The sequence below is a fragment of the Pelobates fuscus genome, chromosome 2, assembly GCF_036172605.1.
Source record: "Pelobates fuscus isolate aPelFus1 chromosome 2, aPelFus1.pri, whole genome shotgun sequence".
NCBI classification, from domain to species: Eukaryota; Metazoa; Chordata; class Amphibia; order Anura; family Pelobatidae; genus Pelobates; species Pelobates fuscus.
Window position 1 is genome coordinate 218,682,891 of NC_086318.1, and position 18,699 is coordinate 218,701,589.

The 18,699-nt window shown below is 36.6% G+C and overlaps 1 protein-coding gene across 1 annotated transcript in view; it reads right to left on the minus strand.

Annotated features, from left to right (window-relative positions):
- The window catches only part of AHCTF1 (AT-hook containing transcription factor 1), a 132,432-nt gene that overhangs the window by 8,508 nt on the left and 105,225 nt on the right, over window positions 1–18,699 (minus strand). The window contains exons 30-36 of the mRNA XM_063443190.1: window positions 17,882–17,960; window positions 14,698–14,789; window positions 12,583–12,621; window positions 12,461–12,534; window positions 2,895–5,793; window positions 2,090–2,220; window positions 887–975 (exon numbers count right to left, since the gene is read on the minus strand). Coding sequence (XP_063299260.1) covers window positions 887–975; window positions 2,090–2,220; window positions 2,895–5,793; window positions 12,461–12,534; window positions 12,583–12,621; window positions 14,698–14,789; window positions 17,882–17,960 — 3,403 coding nt within the window. The remainder of the gene's footprint in view (window positions 1–886; window positions 976–2,089; window positions 2,221–2,894; window positions 5,794–12,460; window positions 12,535–12,582; window positions 12,622–14,697; window positions 14,790–17,881; window positions 17,961–18,699) is intronic.

Here is an 18,699-nt window from a genome sequence, read left to right on the forward strand (position 1 = left end):
GGACATTTGCAGTATGTATGTATATATATATATATATATCTCTATATCATTAGGGCGACTGCCTGCATAAGCCGGCTATGTGATCGCAAGGAACCCGCAGTTTGAACATATATAAAATTAAATATGATCCAAGTACTCCCAGGCAGACCCCAGGATCGCAACCGCCCGTTGGGGGAACGGCAGGGACCCGGTAAGTACAAAGGATGGCGTTAAGGACCGCCCCAAAAAGGACGGCATAGAACGCCCGCCATCCTTAAGGGGTTAAACATTCAGAAAATATGTTACAGAAAACGTGGTTGGCAAAAATGTGTGACTATTTGGCAATAGAATACAGTTTATCGCAACAAATAAGGAAAAAACCTACCATTGTGCTTATCAAATCTATTTGCTGGACATGCACAATGGAAGCTGTGTTGCTAATGGGCCAGAAATTGCCTTTTTTTTTATAAAACAAACATTACCAAAAGTATAGACAAGTAACATTATGAACCCTGTGTGCTATTGACAAGTGAACCTGTCAATTATTGGACTGTGCATGTCTAAATGGTTGTTTCATACTTAGGTAGCAAGATCCATTCTTGTTTTAAGACACCCAACAAAAGCGTACAGTTCCGTGAACAAAAGGAGCCTTTACAAAGAGCAGGTGTCAGTAAAGTGCAGCGATGTCAGGTTTTGAAACTGAAGGATCTTTTCCTTGATACACAACACTGCTTACAATACTTGTAATTTTGTAATGTAAGACATTTTTATTTAAGAATATATGTGCTGATGCACAAAATTACTTTCAGCCAGGCATTGAAATTTTGGAAACTAAGTCTGTCTTTGTATAAAATACCAGTATGAATTTTAAAAAGGACAAGATTTTGCCTGGAGTAAAGAAACATACTTGCTGTCTTTTGGTTGTCTGCCTCTCTTTCTTAGAACAGGCTCTTCAGCAGGGTTTCCAGTTTTACGGGGCTTGGGGAGTTTCACGACCTGTGAAGAAATAAAAATTTTTAAGTAGGAAAAATAATTATGTAATACTCTTAAATGGCAACATTTAGACATTAAGCAATATATATTTTAGATAACTGCTCGATTTTCAGAATACAAAACTATTTTTTTTTCTGCTTCTGTTCTATTTCAGTATCCCTGGGCAGGCAAAACACCTTGGTGACTTACAGGAGTTTGGTGCAGACAGCCCCCTAGAACTTCTATAGGAGCGTGGCTTAGTGGAGCTGTCCTTCACATAGTATTCAATAATGGGTGTGCGCAGGCTATAAAGTGATCTGAGAGCTCCTCCTCCCAGTCACTGAGTAGCATAACCTTACAGACCAGAGTAGAGGATCTTTCTTATCCTCTATAAGGTTTGACAAATGAGTTAACGATACCTTCTGTTGTAGTGTGCACAGCAGTAGAGTAACACCCACATGAAAAGGGGTTTAAGAAAAACAATATGGGTGAGGAATAGTTTTATTTATTTTTTTCTTCTAAATTTCTAGTTAAACATGGTGTGTCATAAGTTTTAATTATATTCTCAAAAAGAATGCATTAACATTTTGCATAATCATTTACTTTATACAAGTATCATAGCAAAATTCCAGGACACAAAACTTGCCTGTGCAACTATCTCACTTTTGTAGAAAATTAAGTTAAATGTGCCAAATCTCGGGGCGGGGCTTGACTGCAGAGCTTAGAGGAAGCTAACCTCAGCAGCTCCTACTGCACACAGCAATTAAAGCAGAATTCCACTGCCCTAATGACAATTTATTGAAGCAGAAAGATTACCAAGAGAGGGGTGACATTAAGCTGCACGAGAACATGAGCACCATTTTTAATCAACTCTTACACACAAATTCTTGATTGACTCAACTCTACCTAAATTCACACAAAAGTTCAGCTTGTTTCTTATTTCTACTCATGTTTCTTATATTATAAAAATTGTGCATGTTCACTCTAATACCCTAAATGTGAAGCTTGATATGGGGCCAGAGGATTGCCGTTGGGGTACCTCAGGCTTGTGTGTAACTATCCTATGAACTGGAAAAAAAAAAAAAGGAAAAAAAAGGGCCAAATCTTTACAATCTGAAATATGTAAGACATGACGCACCTCATTTTTCACAGATTCAATGAAAGCAGATCTTAGTCTCCTCGTCCTTGTGGAAGGTGGAGAGAAGACAAATTCAGAAGAGGTTTGTGGTTTCAAGTGCCCAGGAAAATCAGCTATTCCGGTTTCTTGAACTGTAAAAGAAATAGAACATTCAAAGGTTTGTAAAGGGGAACGGGTCACTTCCCAAATTTTTTTATTTTTTTTTAACATAAGGATAAAAAAAATATACATTTGTAAGATGTGAAACATAAAACATTTAGAAATCCACATTTTTCATCCTGAAATTGGATGCTCACATCGCTTCTTTTCAAACATTTTATAAATTCTGCTTCTTGGCAGTAGCATAGGGAACGCATACAAATAGGATAAATGAAACAATGTTAATTTCCATAATTTGTCCTGACCTGGCCTTGTCTGAACTGTATTATTGTGTAATTTGCTAAATCTTAATCTAAAGTTAAAAGAAAATACTGCATCTCATGAAAATAAGCTTAACACAAGTTACAAATGACTTTCAAGGTTTTATTCAATGGTGTAAAATCCATAAAAGTGACATTCTAGCACAAATGTGTCAGAAATTGTGGTCTGGTAACCTGATTATCTTTCAACTAAAATGTAAAATTAAAACGGCAAGATAAGTTTATTTCCCATATTGCCTGAAATATATATTCCATAGAAGCACATTTAGAAGTTTGTGTTTGTGGTAAGAAACACTACATTTGTCTTAACATTAAATTTGTTTAAACCACAGCTGTATTTTTTCCTTCCATCAGGAAAGATAACTTAATTATCAAAGCATAAATACCTTTTATTTTTTTACGTTTTGTCACAGGGGTGGAGAAGGCAAAATTGAGAGCACTACTTTGGTCCTGGCTTTCTGGCAGCTGCAATCTATCTTCCACAAGTTCCTCTGACACAGAAGGAAGTGCCATTTTCTTATTTTCCTTTATTGAGCCATTAGTAACAGATGAGACTTTAACTTCCTCGAAGCCAGTACCTGCAGGTAATTCTGTAACTTCCTCTGATTTTGTCTTGGATCTTTTTCTAGGAATATGTGTAGTTTCCTCAATAGCCTTTAAAAATACCTCTTCAAGTATTTTATTTTCTGATCTGTTTCTTGTCCACCTCAGAGAAACTCTGTTTGGAGATACAGGTGGGCTTATACTGTCGGGTTGAGAAGAACCAAGCTCAAAATGTTTGACCAACTCATTTACAAGACGTCTGCCTTGTCTGCCTTTTACATGCTCATTACCTTCTTTTTGACTTGAGATTATGTCTCCATATTCAATGTTTTGGGATCTTGTTATTCTTGAATGAGGTGGAGGACTCTCTTGAATATTCACTGAGATATGATCTTCTGGTTCTTTTAATTTTCCTCTGCGAGCCCTAATTGGAGTAGTTGGTCGTTTAGGTGAAGTATCATTGATCTCGGCATTACTCTCTGTGTCTATTTGTTCCTCTGGTTCTGGTAAATTTGCTCTGCGAGTCCTAGTTGAAGTAATGTATTGTTTTGGTGCAGATTCTTCAACTGTTGCCTTACTTTCTGCCTCTATTTGCTCCTCTGTTTTGAGTAACTTTCCTCTACGAGCCCTAGTTGGAGTAGAGGGAGGCTTTTGTGCAATTTCTTCAATTGTTGCATTAGTTTCTGTGTCTATTTGTTCCTCGACTACGAGTAGCTTTCCCCTACGAGCCCTCGTTGGAGTAGTTGGTTGCTTTTGTGCAATTTTCTCAACAGGTGTATTACTGTCTGTTTCTACTTGTTCCTCTGCTGCAGGTAACTTTCCTCTACGAGCCCTAGTTGGAGTAGATGGAGGCTTTTGAGCAGTTTCCTCGATTGTTGCATTAGTTTCTGTATCGATTTGTTCCTCAACTACGAGTAACTTTCCTCTACGAGCCCTGGTTGTAGTAGATGGTTGTTTTGATGCAGTTTCCTCGATTGTTTCATTACTTACTGTATCTATTTGTTCCTCTGCTGAGAGTACCTTTCCTTTATGAGCCCTAGTTGGAGTAGATGGTTGTTTTGATGCAGTTTCTTCTATTGTTTCATTACTTTCTGTATCCCTTTGTTCATCTGCTGAGTGTACCTTTCCTCTACGAGCTCTGGTTGTAGTAGATGGTTGTTTTGAAGCAGTTTCTTCTATTGTTTCATTACTTTCTGTATCCCTTTGTTCATCTGCTGAGTGTACCTTTCCTCTACGAGCTCTGGTTGGAGTAGTTGGTTGTTTTGATGCAGTTTCCTTGATGGTTTCATTACTTTCTGTATCCCTTTGTTCTTCTGCTGAGTGTACCTTTCCTCTACGAGTTCTAGTTGGAGTAGTTGGTTGTTTTGATGCAGTTTCCTCAATGGTTTCACTTTCTTTATCTATTTGTACCTCTGCAGACAGTACCTTTCCTCGGTGTGCTCTTGTTGGAGTAGATGGTTGTTTTGATGCAGTTTCCTCAATGGTTTCATTTTCTTTATCTATTTGTACCTCTGCAGACAGTACCTTTCCTCGGTGTGCTCTTGTTGGAGTAGATGGTTGTTTTGGTGCAGTTTCCTCAAGGATTGGTTTGCTTTCTGTGTCTATTTGTTCTGCTCTGGATAACTTTCCTTTCCGAGACCTAGTAGGAGTAGATGGTTGTATTGGTGCAGTTTTCTCAACCATTAAATTACTTTCTGTCTCCATTTGATCTTCTGGTGTTGACAGTTTTACTCTGCTACCTCGAGTTGGGGTAGACGGCGGTTTTAGTTCAGGTTCTTCAATGGTTGGTTCATTTTCAACATGTATTTGATCTGCTGCTGGTAATGTAGCTCTGTGTGTCCTAGTTGGAGTAGATGGCTCTTTTGCAAACTGCGTGCTTGGGCCTTCTATTTCTGCATTTAAAGAACTTTCAGATGCAATATTTTGGTTTTTACGGGTTATTCTCTTAATACTAACTGGTACCTCTTCCTCTTGTAGATTAGAAAGGTCATTAAGATTATCAATTATTCCTTTTGCCTTTCTTCCTCTCCTTGGGGTTGTTGGGAGAGACTTTTCTTCAAACTCTGCACTTTCATACAACTTTGAAATATTCCTTATACTTCTACGTGGGGTTAGAGGATTTACCACTATAGGAATGAGATCGCTGGGAGGAGAATCCTTAACATCTACCCCAACACTCTTTGTGGCCAGTGTATTTGTTGGTATCTCAATCACAGTTTTTATATTACACGCAGAAATTTCAGAATTTAAACCTTGTATCGGCGTCATAAAATTGGAAACCTTACTTAAAGGCTCGAACACATTTTCACTATTTATTTCGGTAAAATCCAGCAGATTTTTGTCAATCTTTACTGGTTCAGGCACAGTGGTTTCATGTTCTCTGCTCATAATTGGAAAGGTATCAGCCTCATGAACTGGTTTATGATCTTTTGTTACTAAAGATATGAGATTGCTAGGCACTTCAGTAGCCAAAGACTCAAAGTGATCTTCACGGTTTACTTGCATTTCTGTTGCATCTTCTTCTCCACCTTCAAGTACCAATGTAAAGTTATTTTGCTCTGCAAAATGTTCTCCTTCTGCATCATTCATTTCATTATCCAAACAGTTTATAGCATCCACTATCTCACTATTATAGTGATGTTCAATATTTTCAATATTATAAGCATTTCCAACATGAGAGGATTCATATACATCAAAGTGAATATCTGAGTCTGGTAGTTTGATCTCTATTTCCTTCTCTTCCTATAAAAAATAAATAAAATGTATTATATATATATATATATATATATATACACACACACACACACACACACACACACACACACACACACCCACACACAGCATGTTTTAAATATCAAAAGGGACATTAAAATTATACAATTATTTTATAGTTTATTTGGGGGCAATTCATATAGGCTCGCTAGAGGGAATAAAAACCAGACACCATAACATCTATATAAACACAGTAGAAGTGAAGGAAAGTACATTGTCAAAAGAAAAAAGGAAAAGCAAAAGTAGATTTAATTAACTCATGCAGATATGAAGAATTGGTACGCTCTTTTCAGAGTTATTTACTAAAGGGTGATTTAGCTGGACTCAAAATAATTTAAAGTTTTAACTAGGGACCGACCGATTATCGTCATTTTCTACAATATTGGTATCGGCCAATAAAGATACAGATATTGCCGATAATACATAACAGGACCGCCTGGCCCATTCCAAGTTTCCGCAGCGTCTCATGCTTTTCTTTCCAGCAGCTCTCCTGTGTAAATCTCGTGAGTCCCGCAGCCATCAGTATGTTGCCACGGCTTACCATTGCAACGTTCTGCGCAGCACGCTGGCCGCGAGATTTACACAGTGAGCTGCAGGGAAGGTAAGTAAGAGCTTGCTGCAGGCCCCCACTGCACAGTCCATGCCACTGGACCACCAAGAAATACTATATCCTGCCCCTCGCTGGCCAAGTAAGAAGGGGGGGGGGGGGGGGGGGACTAAAAAAACATTTACACAAACACACACTCTGCATTCATTATATACAAACACACTGCATTCAGTTTCCGCACACTGCATGCAATATATATTATATAAACACACACACACACACACACACCATTCATTATATACACACTACACAAATACACACTGCATCCACTACATGCGCCATGTATGTTTTGTGCATTTACCTTTAGAAATCGTTTATTTTTTCAAAATGGTAATGCTATCGGCCTGAAAGTTCACAGATTATCGGTATCGGCTCTAAAATATCAATATCGATCGATCCCTAGTTTTAACCCAAAATACAAAACTTAAAGGGACTATAGTTTAAGGAATACAAATCTGTATTTAATTAACACTGGACATCCTCATGCAGAGCGCAAGGACATCCAGTGCCAGGCCATTTAAATTCGCTTAGCCACCAGGAAGTGCCTCTAGTGGCTGTCTCACTCCCGATAGAGGCAGTCTTAGTCCTGCAATGTAAATCATTGCAGTTTTGGAAAAAGAGGAACAGGGACACTGCACCCAGACTTCAATGAGCTGAAGTGGTCTGGGTGCCTATAGTATCCCTATAAAAATTATTGTGGATAACCCTGGACTGACAAATAGTTTGAATCTTATAATCGTGCTGGACTTATTTGGCTTTATGGTACAGAATCAACCCAGTCACTGGACCTCAGTTGCAACATTTATACGGTATTATATTAGACAGTGGCCTCCTATCTTGACCCTAAAGTAATAAAGACATATTTTCACGGACGTGTTACACTGATTGATAAAAATATTTTTTTCATTTTCTAGTTACCATCTATTGTATCTGAAGAAAAGGCTAGCCTGTACACAGTTTTTGCCCTAAATGTTGCAAACTACACTGCAAGAGATGGAATAGTAATTGAGTAAGGAGGCGCACAGACTGGGTTCTTACAGTTGTAAATTACAATAGTGAATTCTACAAACAGATATACTCTGATAGATCAAGATTCCACCAAGGTTGCCTGAGTACCATTTGCCTCTCCATTTAACCTCTACTAGCCACAAAGTTAAAGATCTCTCATCTTCTAGGTGCCTTTTTTTGAACAGACCTCTGATGGTGACAATGCCGCTTCAGGTGTGGTGGCAAGGCAAGTGCAGAAGAGGTGAGCTATACTTACCTGACGCTGTTCCTTCATGACACCACCATCTGCAGCATCGGGAGCTTCATTCACCAGATGTCTATGTCAATGTTGAACTCTCAAGAGCCCATGTGGTAAAGTACTAAATTGTGGTCTATGAAGGATCCTGCATGAGCCACCATAGATCTCTCCAGATTAGCGAGGCATTGCCTTATTCCCACAGCTGTCCCCAACATCTGTACCGCCACCTTTATCTTTATGATATACTTCTATTTGAGGCAGTGCTCATCAACCCTTTCCTCAAGGCACACCTAACAGTCCAGAATTTAGGGATTACCCAGGTGCTTCTAAGGTGTTAAATAAAAACACAAAAGAAATAACACTTTAAATTCTAGAAAAAAAAGGGGGGTTTTATTTCTTGTGTTTTTTTTGTTTTTTTTTTAAACACACCCGGGTAATCCCAAAATCCTGGACTGTTCGGTGTTCTGTGAGGAGAGGGTTGAGGAGCACTGATTTGGAGGGGAAGTGGATTAGATATACTTTAAGGAAGAAATTTTGAAACACTGTTCTGTAACAATCAATAAAAATGTACCCTTGTTAAGCATTGTTGTCTACTTACAAATATAATACATAGCTAAAATACTGCGATTGTTGCAAGATAATCATGAAAGGCAATAATCTCACCACAGAGGGACAATTTTATTTTTTTATTTTTTTTAGAATATAAAACAAACCTGATCCTGGAGAATCAGATTGTGTAATTAATTTGCCAACATGTCCCTTTGGACTTATGTATTTGGAAAAAAAATCAGATGTTAATATTATGAATGGTGTGCAGGGCTTACAATTTCCACTAGCTATTGACTAGTGAAAATTTTACCCTGGGAGTAAAAATTACATCCCTGGAAAGTATACTATGGCTTGCAGTGGCAAGTCACTTTTAAGGCCTGGCTAGTAGCATAGCACTACAAATGATACACCCTGCGTAAGGGCACGGTCCAGAGTGAGGATTCTAGGATTGCCTCTGTGTATTTTTAATTACCTAGTGTTTAACATGTTAACGTTGTGACTCTTTAAATGTCTAACCAGCTGAGATTCCAGGTCACTGACTGGGTACCCCCTCTACAGCATGGTGGAGATGGATTGCATTACTGAAACAAAAGGAAACAACCCAAATTAACAGGTTAGACTGTTTGCACCATGTAGGGTTGAATGAGGACTAGCAGTTGATCGAATTGTTATAAACGAGCTTAAGAGTCACTGTACAGTATTTCAATTATATTAATAACTGTGCATTCAGATATACGCATACTATCAAGAGAAATAAATTTAATAAGAATGATATTTTCCTACCTTCCTCTGTTCCAAGAGGACTATTTTCTTGTATCCTTCTGCATTGGAAGGAAAGTAGTAATCTTGAATGGAACATGTATTCCTCCAAATGATTTGTTGGATTATATTTGCTCCACCAGGAGAATGGAAATCTTGATAATGTTGTATTAAATCCCTCTGACTTTTTTTTTTATGTACCGTTCTTTATCTTCATTCTTTTCTTTTTATATTTGCTGTTCGTTTTTTCTATATTTGCTTATTTTAGTTTCCAATTTCTTGTTTATTTAAAAATTTTCCCTCATTGCTTAATTTCTTAATATCACCTCTTTATTGTATTTTGGAACTATACATTTTTAAGTTGGTTAGATAGCCAATCATTTTAATGAAAATGGTTTCCAAATTTTGTCACCATATGTTGTCAAGAAAAGGTGAGCAAATGTTTACTGAAATATTTATCACTCTTACAGGCTTACGAATAGGTTCCATTACATATGTCTCCTTCGCAAATGTAGTTTATAGCTGTGAGGGATAGATTAAATTTATCTTAGGAATACAATTATTGCAGTATTAAATTATCCTGGACAGTGCCACTGAGATGTGTACCTGTATTAATACCGATGCATGTCTACCTCATAACCAAGCCTTAAAAGGACCCTGAATGGCACACAAGCAAAAACTAGTACCTGGAGAAAACTGACACTTAAGGAACAAACACACAAGGATACAGGTCTGTGATTAATGTAAAATCACCACAGTTCATAATATGTGACTGCTAGCTGGACCTAAATATATTGATAGTTACTGTGAAGTAACTCATTCTAATCAGCCATTTGCACATTTTGATAGACCGGTGAGATATATGCATTGCGGACAATACAGCATACTTTGCTATTAATTTATTTTGATATTAAAGGGACACTCCACTTTATCAGATATAGCCCAATTGAAAACATGCATGCATTTATTTATGCATTTTTTCCCATTTAAAACTGCTTGCAAAAGCTGCAGTTCTTTTCTATAAAACCTTTGCAAGCCCTCCCCCTTTTCCCCAGTCCAGGCTTCCTTTGGCTGTCCAATTACAGACTTTTCAATGAGAGTGTTTGCAAGACTGGTGCTCTGGGAAATTGCCCGCCTCTTAATTTTATCTCCACTGAGCTAGCCAAACTAGGAGGTAACAGGACTTTTTTTTCTTTGTTTTGCTAAGACACTTTACACAAAGCATCAACAAGCTTAAGTGATTTAGGAGTACAGAGTGTCCCTTTAATTTTAACAAAATGATTACATTTTTTTGAGGAACTGATGAATATAGGACTCTCTGTTGAAATATAATTAAACCAATCCCACCATTGGAAGAAAATGTTCAGCCATGGGAGTCTTGCACTTAAAGACTATTGATGACAAAACTTTGACACTCAGAGTTACTAGCTGGGACTGTAGCCATTGTGGTATCGGGGAAGATGCAGGTATGACTTGATATCTGGGGTTACGCTCTATAAGCAATAACTAGGAATATGGGTGTAGTTTATGATTACGGATTGATTTAGAAGACATCTTAGTCTGTACATACAATAAGGTTCTATACTAAGGGGTTAATGGTATATATAGAGAATGACCAATGTGATGCTGATGTGCTAATGTCAATGGAACCAGTTTGTTGGCATCATTGGGAAAGTGTTTCAGCTGGGCAAAGAATTTGACCGCAATGTGCAACACTCTATTGGGGGACAGCAAGTGTAAATATTTCCATTAATATTGTAGTCTGAAATATATGTAAACAAGATACTCTATACTTTGATCCCTGGTATACTATAAACTCAAATATTTAAATGAAGAAAAAAAAAAAATTATGGCACAAGTGTAAGATGGCTGCCCATCAAAAAATCAGTCATTATTATTGGAAATTAGAAGTGAATTTCAAAATTAAGACACCAAAAAAACATAGTCAATATCTAATGTCCCTAATCACAATAAAAAACAATATAGAGGTGGTACACTTGTCCAAATAGAAAAGGAGTTTCTAATATTTGGACAATACCTATACATTGTAGACAGGGGAGGGGGGGGGGGGGAGGGGAGGGGTGGCGATGGCGATTACAGGGCTGACAGAAACCAATCTATTTGCTAAATGAGCTAAGGAACATGACCCACAACTAAACATAAATTAAAGGACTGTAGACACAACTTGGGGAAAAAAAGGGTGTGTGTTTGTGTTTGTTTTATTTAATTATTTATTTTTAATATATGAACAAATTTCAGTATTATACAATGGATGCTTAAAGCATGGAGATTTGTTTAACTATATATGGAGGATGACCTCTTTTAAATGAGCTCCATTTGCCAACAAAATAACATTAGTTAATGTTTGGACCTCTAGCTCTTAGATTTCTACCAGATAACTTGCTGCGTGGTCAACCTGCACTAGAACGTTTATTTGGTAGGGTGCAATTGGCGCCCATGAATTAGCCATGTATTTTCTGTACGCCAGAAAGGATAATTTTGCTTACTGCCAAAACCATTTAAATGAAAATGGTTAAGTCAGACATAAGTTGATTATTATTTTTTTCCCCCTGTGGCGAATTAATTATTCCTTCATGATATTACCCAAGATGAATCGCCCAAGACTCTGTTATATTATGTAGCTGCAGCAAAAAAAATGAACTACTAACAAATAAGTTCTTGACCAGTCAAATACTACTCTGAATTTTGTCCCACCTGTAAATATCCTGATAGTCCTACTTATATGGTTGAGTGTCTTTCAGGTGCATGTTTGCAGCTGTCTTGTGTGTGTTTTTAAAAATGATTTGTTCAATGTATTTTTTATTTATTTAAGTTCATACTCCTTTCTTACTTTTGGGCATATATCCACAGTGATCCCTGGGGGTCTGGTATGTGGCGACTAGTCTGCACCGCTGGCAGGTGGAAACTTGTAGCTCTCCCATCGGAAGAGAATTGTTAACAGTAGTCATAACATGCATTCTTTCAAGGTTACTCTAACCCTTTATAAATAACTAATTTAGAATGCATACTAAAGGTTGCCATTTATAAATTTACCTGAAATCCAGCATCGAGCAAAGCTCACCTTGCTGGTTTTCATACTCTGTCCGATATCGTTCCTTCCCTCTCCACAAGGGGGAGGAAGGAGAGTGGGGGTGCACAAGAGAGGTAGGAATAAAAAAAAAGGTAAAAAAAAAAAAAAGGTAAATGGAAGGAATAACGAAAGTAGCACAACAAGGAATGTAGGTTTGCCCTTGGAGTCGTGCTCCCAGCACAGATTAACCAGCCTGGACCAGAGTTACGAGTTTCCCCAATACAAAAATACCAATATCTGTTTTGCACTGTTCTTAAACGCCGAGCACATGACCACTTCTAAAATGAGAAATGGTCATGTAGGCTAGAGATACTCTTTAAAATATTTACAAAAGAAAAATTTCACACATTTCATATACATAAGAATTAAAAAAATGAAGGTTTACTCGAATTTCTGCACAAGGAGACTCAAGGGTCACAGCTGCCTCCACGTCATCTATGGTGTGTTGTTCAAGCTCCCCTTTTCCATTTAATTCTTCATCTATACGACCCTCAAGTATTTCAGAACACTTGCTTGCTATTTCACTGTCATGAATACTGATTACAGCTGTGAAAATATAGAACACATTTTGAATGTTAAATTTTACTTGTAGAAAAGATCCAAACTTTTTCTTTGCTAGCTGCAAAGATCTTTAATCTTAAAACATTTTATCTTGCATACATTTTAAACATATCCTCCAATATGCATTCTGGAGACAGCTTTGATTAGTTTTTGTAGTATTAGCAGCAGTATTGGATCCCTCCCTGCTTTAATTTTGTACTTTTCCATACTGATAGCAGCTGTAGTAACAAAACGGATGTAACAAGATATAAAATGATGGTTTGGTAGTTTAAGTTACTATAGATAGAAGATTCGCAAAATTGTCTAATTGGAAGTGCTTAATGAAAGTATGAAGTGATGACCAAACTACTAGAGACTGAATTGGTGGTAGTAGTATATGCACTGATCTTTACTGAAGATGGGATCCAGAGATTAAACATGCAAGAAAGATAGTTTCTTTAATCAAACTGGCAATAGAGGCTTTAAATTCCTTTAACCCCTTAAGGACCAAACTTCTGGAATAAAAGGGAATCATGACATGTCACACATGTCATGTGTCCTTAAGGGGTTAAATAACATGAGATGTTAAGATTTTCTGAATGATTCTAAGTGTTCCAAGTCTGTAGAGAGTCGTTGACAGCCAGAAGATATTATTTCAGTTCTAAAGGCGTTAGATCTTTACACAATGTTGATAGAATAACCTTGATATCATATAGCTGGATTAATCCCCCTCAGATAAAAAGTAAGGAGACAGAGAAACACCTAAGGAAGTACCTAAAGATTGAAGTTCACACAGTCTATTTGTTGAAATTATAGCTATTAAAAACAAATTGTTCAAAATACAATCTTCCATGAGCTCAAAAGGAAGTATCAATTAAAACTGATAAAATATAGCTGAGATCCCAAGAAGGCAAAAGGATTGTGGGTTTTGGGATGCAATCTGTAGACAACTTCGACAAATACCTGATAAACGGATTATCAGCAAAATTTCTGATTTTGAAATGACCAAAAGCAGATATTTCTGCCTTGTGAGTAGGATTTAGCAAATACAAGTAGGAGGAATCTAAAAATAACTAGAACAGATGGTTGAAATAGGGCTTTTGCTGGATGATTCACACCAACATATTTTACTCAGATTTTAACATAGATGAAAAAGGTGAGCATTGATTGCCTGAGAAACTACAGGATCAAAACATTTGCAGCTTAGCAAGTTACCACACACTGCATATAACTATTCAATTAATATAATTTTTTTAGGATCTAATTTTATTTAGAAATTTACCAGTAGCTGCTGCATTTCCCACCCTAGTCTTATACTCGAGTCAATAAGTTTTTCCAGTTTTTTGGGTAAAATTATGGGCCTCGGCTTATATTCGGGTCGGCCTATACTCTAGTATATACGGTACCTCTCAGAAGCCCAGTTGTCAATTTTACGTTGAAAAATACGCTAGAAAGAACTTGTTCCAATAAGTCTTAAAATTGAGGAAGTATCCCATCTTCCTTGAGACAGATCCAGTCTGTTTTGGAAACACTAAGTAATAGTCCTGTTTTACCACTTGGTCTCCAGTGTTGGTAGTGCAGGCATAGAGTGGTTCCCGGTGGACCATGGTGTTCTAAAACTGGTTCGACGCCTTACAATGAGAGGGGGGCGCGAAAGAACTCCTGGCACAATAACAACTACAGCGAGCAATAATGGTCATGGTGCTTGGAGTATTCCTTTAAAGCAAAGCTAATCAAACAAATTGACTTTAGCACAGCTTTAAACGCAACACACACACACACACACACACCTATCTGCAATGTTCTTCGTGCATCCCTCCGAAAAAGGTCACAGTAGATCAATGACATAATCAGAGACAAATTCCAGGATTTATTTTTCAAAGCAAGGGTCTAAAATAACATTTTAAATAATAGCAAACCAACGCTGATTAATCTGAAGAACACAAATATTCCCCTATGTTAGAAACAAGGGTGCAATGACCGGAAACTATTTCTTTGTTGTATTCTATATATAAAAAAAAAAAAAAAAGTATATCTGTGGTTAAAGGACTAAAACTGAAGTAAATGGAGAAAATTGCTTACATGCAGAGTCACTAGTTGATGGAACAGATGCTGCATTACCAACTTCAGCTGATGGAAAGTTAACTTCAGGTCTGTCCAGTGGTTCCAAATCTCTTCATAAAGAAAAGGGGGGAAAAAAAAAATATATATTATTCTGGATGGGGACCAAAAAAATAAAAAATAAAACAACAACAAAAAAAGCACATTGCAATACTACATGCTGTGGTAGTTATTGTGCCAGGAGTGCTCCCCTTTAAGAAATACTGAAAAATAAATTGTTCTAGAACTGCAGCATTATACTTAAATCAAATAAGAAAATGAACAGCAGGTTCACAATCCATTATATTTAACAGGTATGGGGATGTAACTTAATAAAGGTGAAAAGCGATGATAGTATCTCTGTCAGGCATTATGTTAATGAAGCAATTTCAAATATTTAACCCCTTCAGGACAGAGTTAATAGTACAAGTTCTGATCAAAACAAAATGTAAACAAAACCTGGAATTTTCACAATATGTCTGTTCAACTGTATTTCACCTCTTTCATATTAAGTGCACCCACACTTATTATATATCATTTTGTTCAGGGGAAACAGGGCTTTAATTGCTCATCAACTATTCATATATGGAACATAATTTATTATAAAATCTAAAAAGTGTGAGAAATTAAATTTTTTTATCAAATTTTTAGTTCTGTGTGACATTTTAACTGTGAATGTCATTAAACTGTTCGCTTTTACTGCAATAAAATGCACATATTTGTATTCAGCAATGTCTCATGAGTACAACATTACCCCCATGAACAGGTTTTACGGTGTTTCGGAAAGTTACAGGGTCAAATATAGCATGTTCCATTTTTACGTTGTTTTTTTTTTTAAAGTCAAATATAAGGCTTTCATTTCATTTTTTTTTTTCACATTGAAATTTGCCAGATTAATAATTTTACCTTTGAGACCATGTGGTAGCCCAGTAATAAGAATTACGCCCATGATGGCATACTATTTGCAAAAGTAGACAACCCAATGTATTGCAAGTGGGGTATGTCCAGTCTGTTTTAGTAGCCACAAACCTGGGCTACCATACGGTCTCAAAGGCAACATTACCAAACTGTCAAATTTCAATGTGAAAAAAATGAAATGCAAGCCTTATATTTGACTCACTAACTTTCCAAAACACCATAAAACCTGTACATGGGGGTACTGTTCTACTTGGGAGACTCCACTGAACACAGTGTTTCAAAACAGTACAACGTATGACAATATTGTCAGAGAAAGTTCTGTTTGTGTGTGAAAAATGCAAAAAAAGTCACTTTTACTGAAAATTTCATTGTCGTAATACAATTTACAATATTGAAACACAAATATTTGTGTTCAGCGAAGTCTCCCAAGTAAAACAGTACCCCCCCATGTACAGGTTTCATGGTGTCTTGGAAAGTTACAGGGTTAAATAGAGTGCTTGCAAATTATATTCTCTGCCCTTTCTGCCTGGGTTGTCAGGCACGTAAATCATTTTTTTATTAATTAAATCACATAAAGTATGTTAAAAGATTGCTTAAATATACACGTATATGTATATAAATTATTTGCAGTTATTTGTATTTATTTATATATAGAATGTCATTCTAAGTGTATTTTGTTATGTATATATAATTGATTTTAATATTTTTGGATTGTGTGTGTGTGTATATATATATACATATATATATACATATATACATATATACATATATATATATACATACATATACATATACATATATACATATACACACACACACACACTTTTTATACTTACATGCATACAATAATTCTTTTATACTTTGTTTTTTTATCTCCAAATAAAAGTTATTATTCATTTTATACCACTTGGAGATTCCAGACCTATCTTTCAAGCTTTTTTTTTATCCAGAAGACTCACACAGTGATATCCTTGGTGGGGATAAAACCACCTAAGCGCTTTGGGATTGAGCAATACCTTCATTTGCTCCCCATTTGTGAGTATATCTTGTTTTATTTTTATCCTTATTTTTAACATATAGAGAGCACTATATTCTGTTTTTATTTCTTCTCCTGCATACTGAGGATACCTCCCTGCCAGGCTACGGCACTACCACTAAAAGCACGAAGAACAGCACCAACTAACAAGCACGAGGACACACTACCATATCCATAGACGGGGATTATTCCGTCCATGCGCATAAATCTGGAGCTGAACATAAGCTCCAGAAAATTGTAAGTACAACCTTTGTCCTTGTTAAGATATCAGAACTCCTGACATACTATATTACGTTCTCTGTGCTTATTTCACATATTACCCTGGATTTGAGACCACCACCACAGGCGCTGCCTCCCTGCACCTTTTTCTGCACATCACATACATACATATACACACATATACACATTTAGTTTATTTTTACATGTTTAATGAGGTTTTTTTTTTTTTTTTCAAGCTCTTCCCACCAGCAGGGGGACTGGCAGCCCAGACAGTTCCACAGGTAGTTATAGGGGGGCTGTCTGGGCTGTCAGGCAGTCCACCCGAAGCAGATTGCCGGGAAGGTAAGTATACCGAGGCTCCAAGCCGTTACAGCGCACCTATTGAGGGACGACATTGAAAGCCGTAACAGTGTTAATGGGTTAAAGGACAACGATCAATTTTAATAAATCTTTGATTTCAGAATTTGATGAAAGGATTTTTTTCTGAAAACGAAATTAAAAAAAAAAAAATTATCGCTACCTTTAGTATATGACAGGATCCTTCAACAATATACATGCACCTTGAGTTCGTTTAAAAACAGACTGTCTGGTTACCCGTGCTTTTATGCAGGGAACAAAGCAGGGAAGACCACAGAAACACTGTATAACTCAAGGTTTATGTTGATGGCTCAAAGATCCTTTCAAATACAAAAAGATGAGTTTTTTTTATTTATGTACTTCATTAAAAGTAATTAAATATCCTTTAAAACCGGATATTATATTGTTTTGATCTCACAGTTGTCCTTTAACTGGCTTCTAACTTGCATAAAAGCACTTTAAACCAACACAATGAGGATTTCTATATGTCCGATTTGACAATTTAAAAATTAAAAAGTCTACTACATTTGTACCCATGACTCCGGAATCTGATGGCACTATATAAATAATATGAATTATAAACATACATACTAATGTGTCAAGATACAGTTTACAAAAATCTAAAAGTACAGTTACCTCTCAATATCCTGCACTGGAATCAATTGTTCATATACTTTATGATCATTCTTTGGAGGAACACCTTCAATTTCATCATCTGATTAACAAAAAATATGATCACTTGCAACAGCCATGTAAAATGTAATAAACCAAAATATATACTTGCTACAGTGTAAGCAAGCAGTAGCCCCCCGTTAGACATATACAAGACACAGACATAGAATACAGAAATGGCTACCGACTAGGGATGCACTGAAATGAAAATTCTGTGCCAAAACAGAAAATTCAGGATGCCCTTAGCCGAAAACCAAAACTGACTTTTTCCCCCAAATGATTATAAAAGTTTTTTTCCTATAAATTTATTATTAGACTTAAGGAATTTAATCTAATATGAAAAACTTCCCTTCTCTTTTAGTAGTCCCCCCACCCTTAATGTTCTTTACTCCCCCACCTCCCCCGTCCCACAGTGTTCTTCTCCCCCACCTCCCCGTCCCACAGTGTTCTTCTCCCCCGTCCCATGTGCAGTATTCTTGACTTTAAAGTTTTCATATTATCATTACTATCTTTCATTGTGATATATATTCATCTGAATGGTTAATGCAAGCATGTCTGTTAAACTATGCACTACAATTTTTTTTTTATTATTTAATTTCGGCAAGTTTGACTCGTTTTCGGCCGAAACGGGATAGGCCCATTTTCGGCCCAAACTTCTGTGCATTTTTATTACCGACATGACCACTTTACATTGTTGTCATGGACTACTATGATAATTTAAAAAGAACCACCCCTCCGCCAGCAAAAAAAAAAATAAATTTTTTAAAACAAAATGGCATACA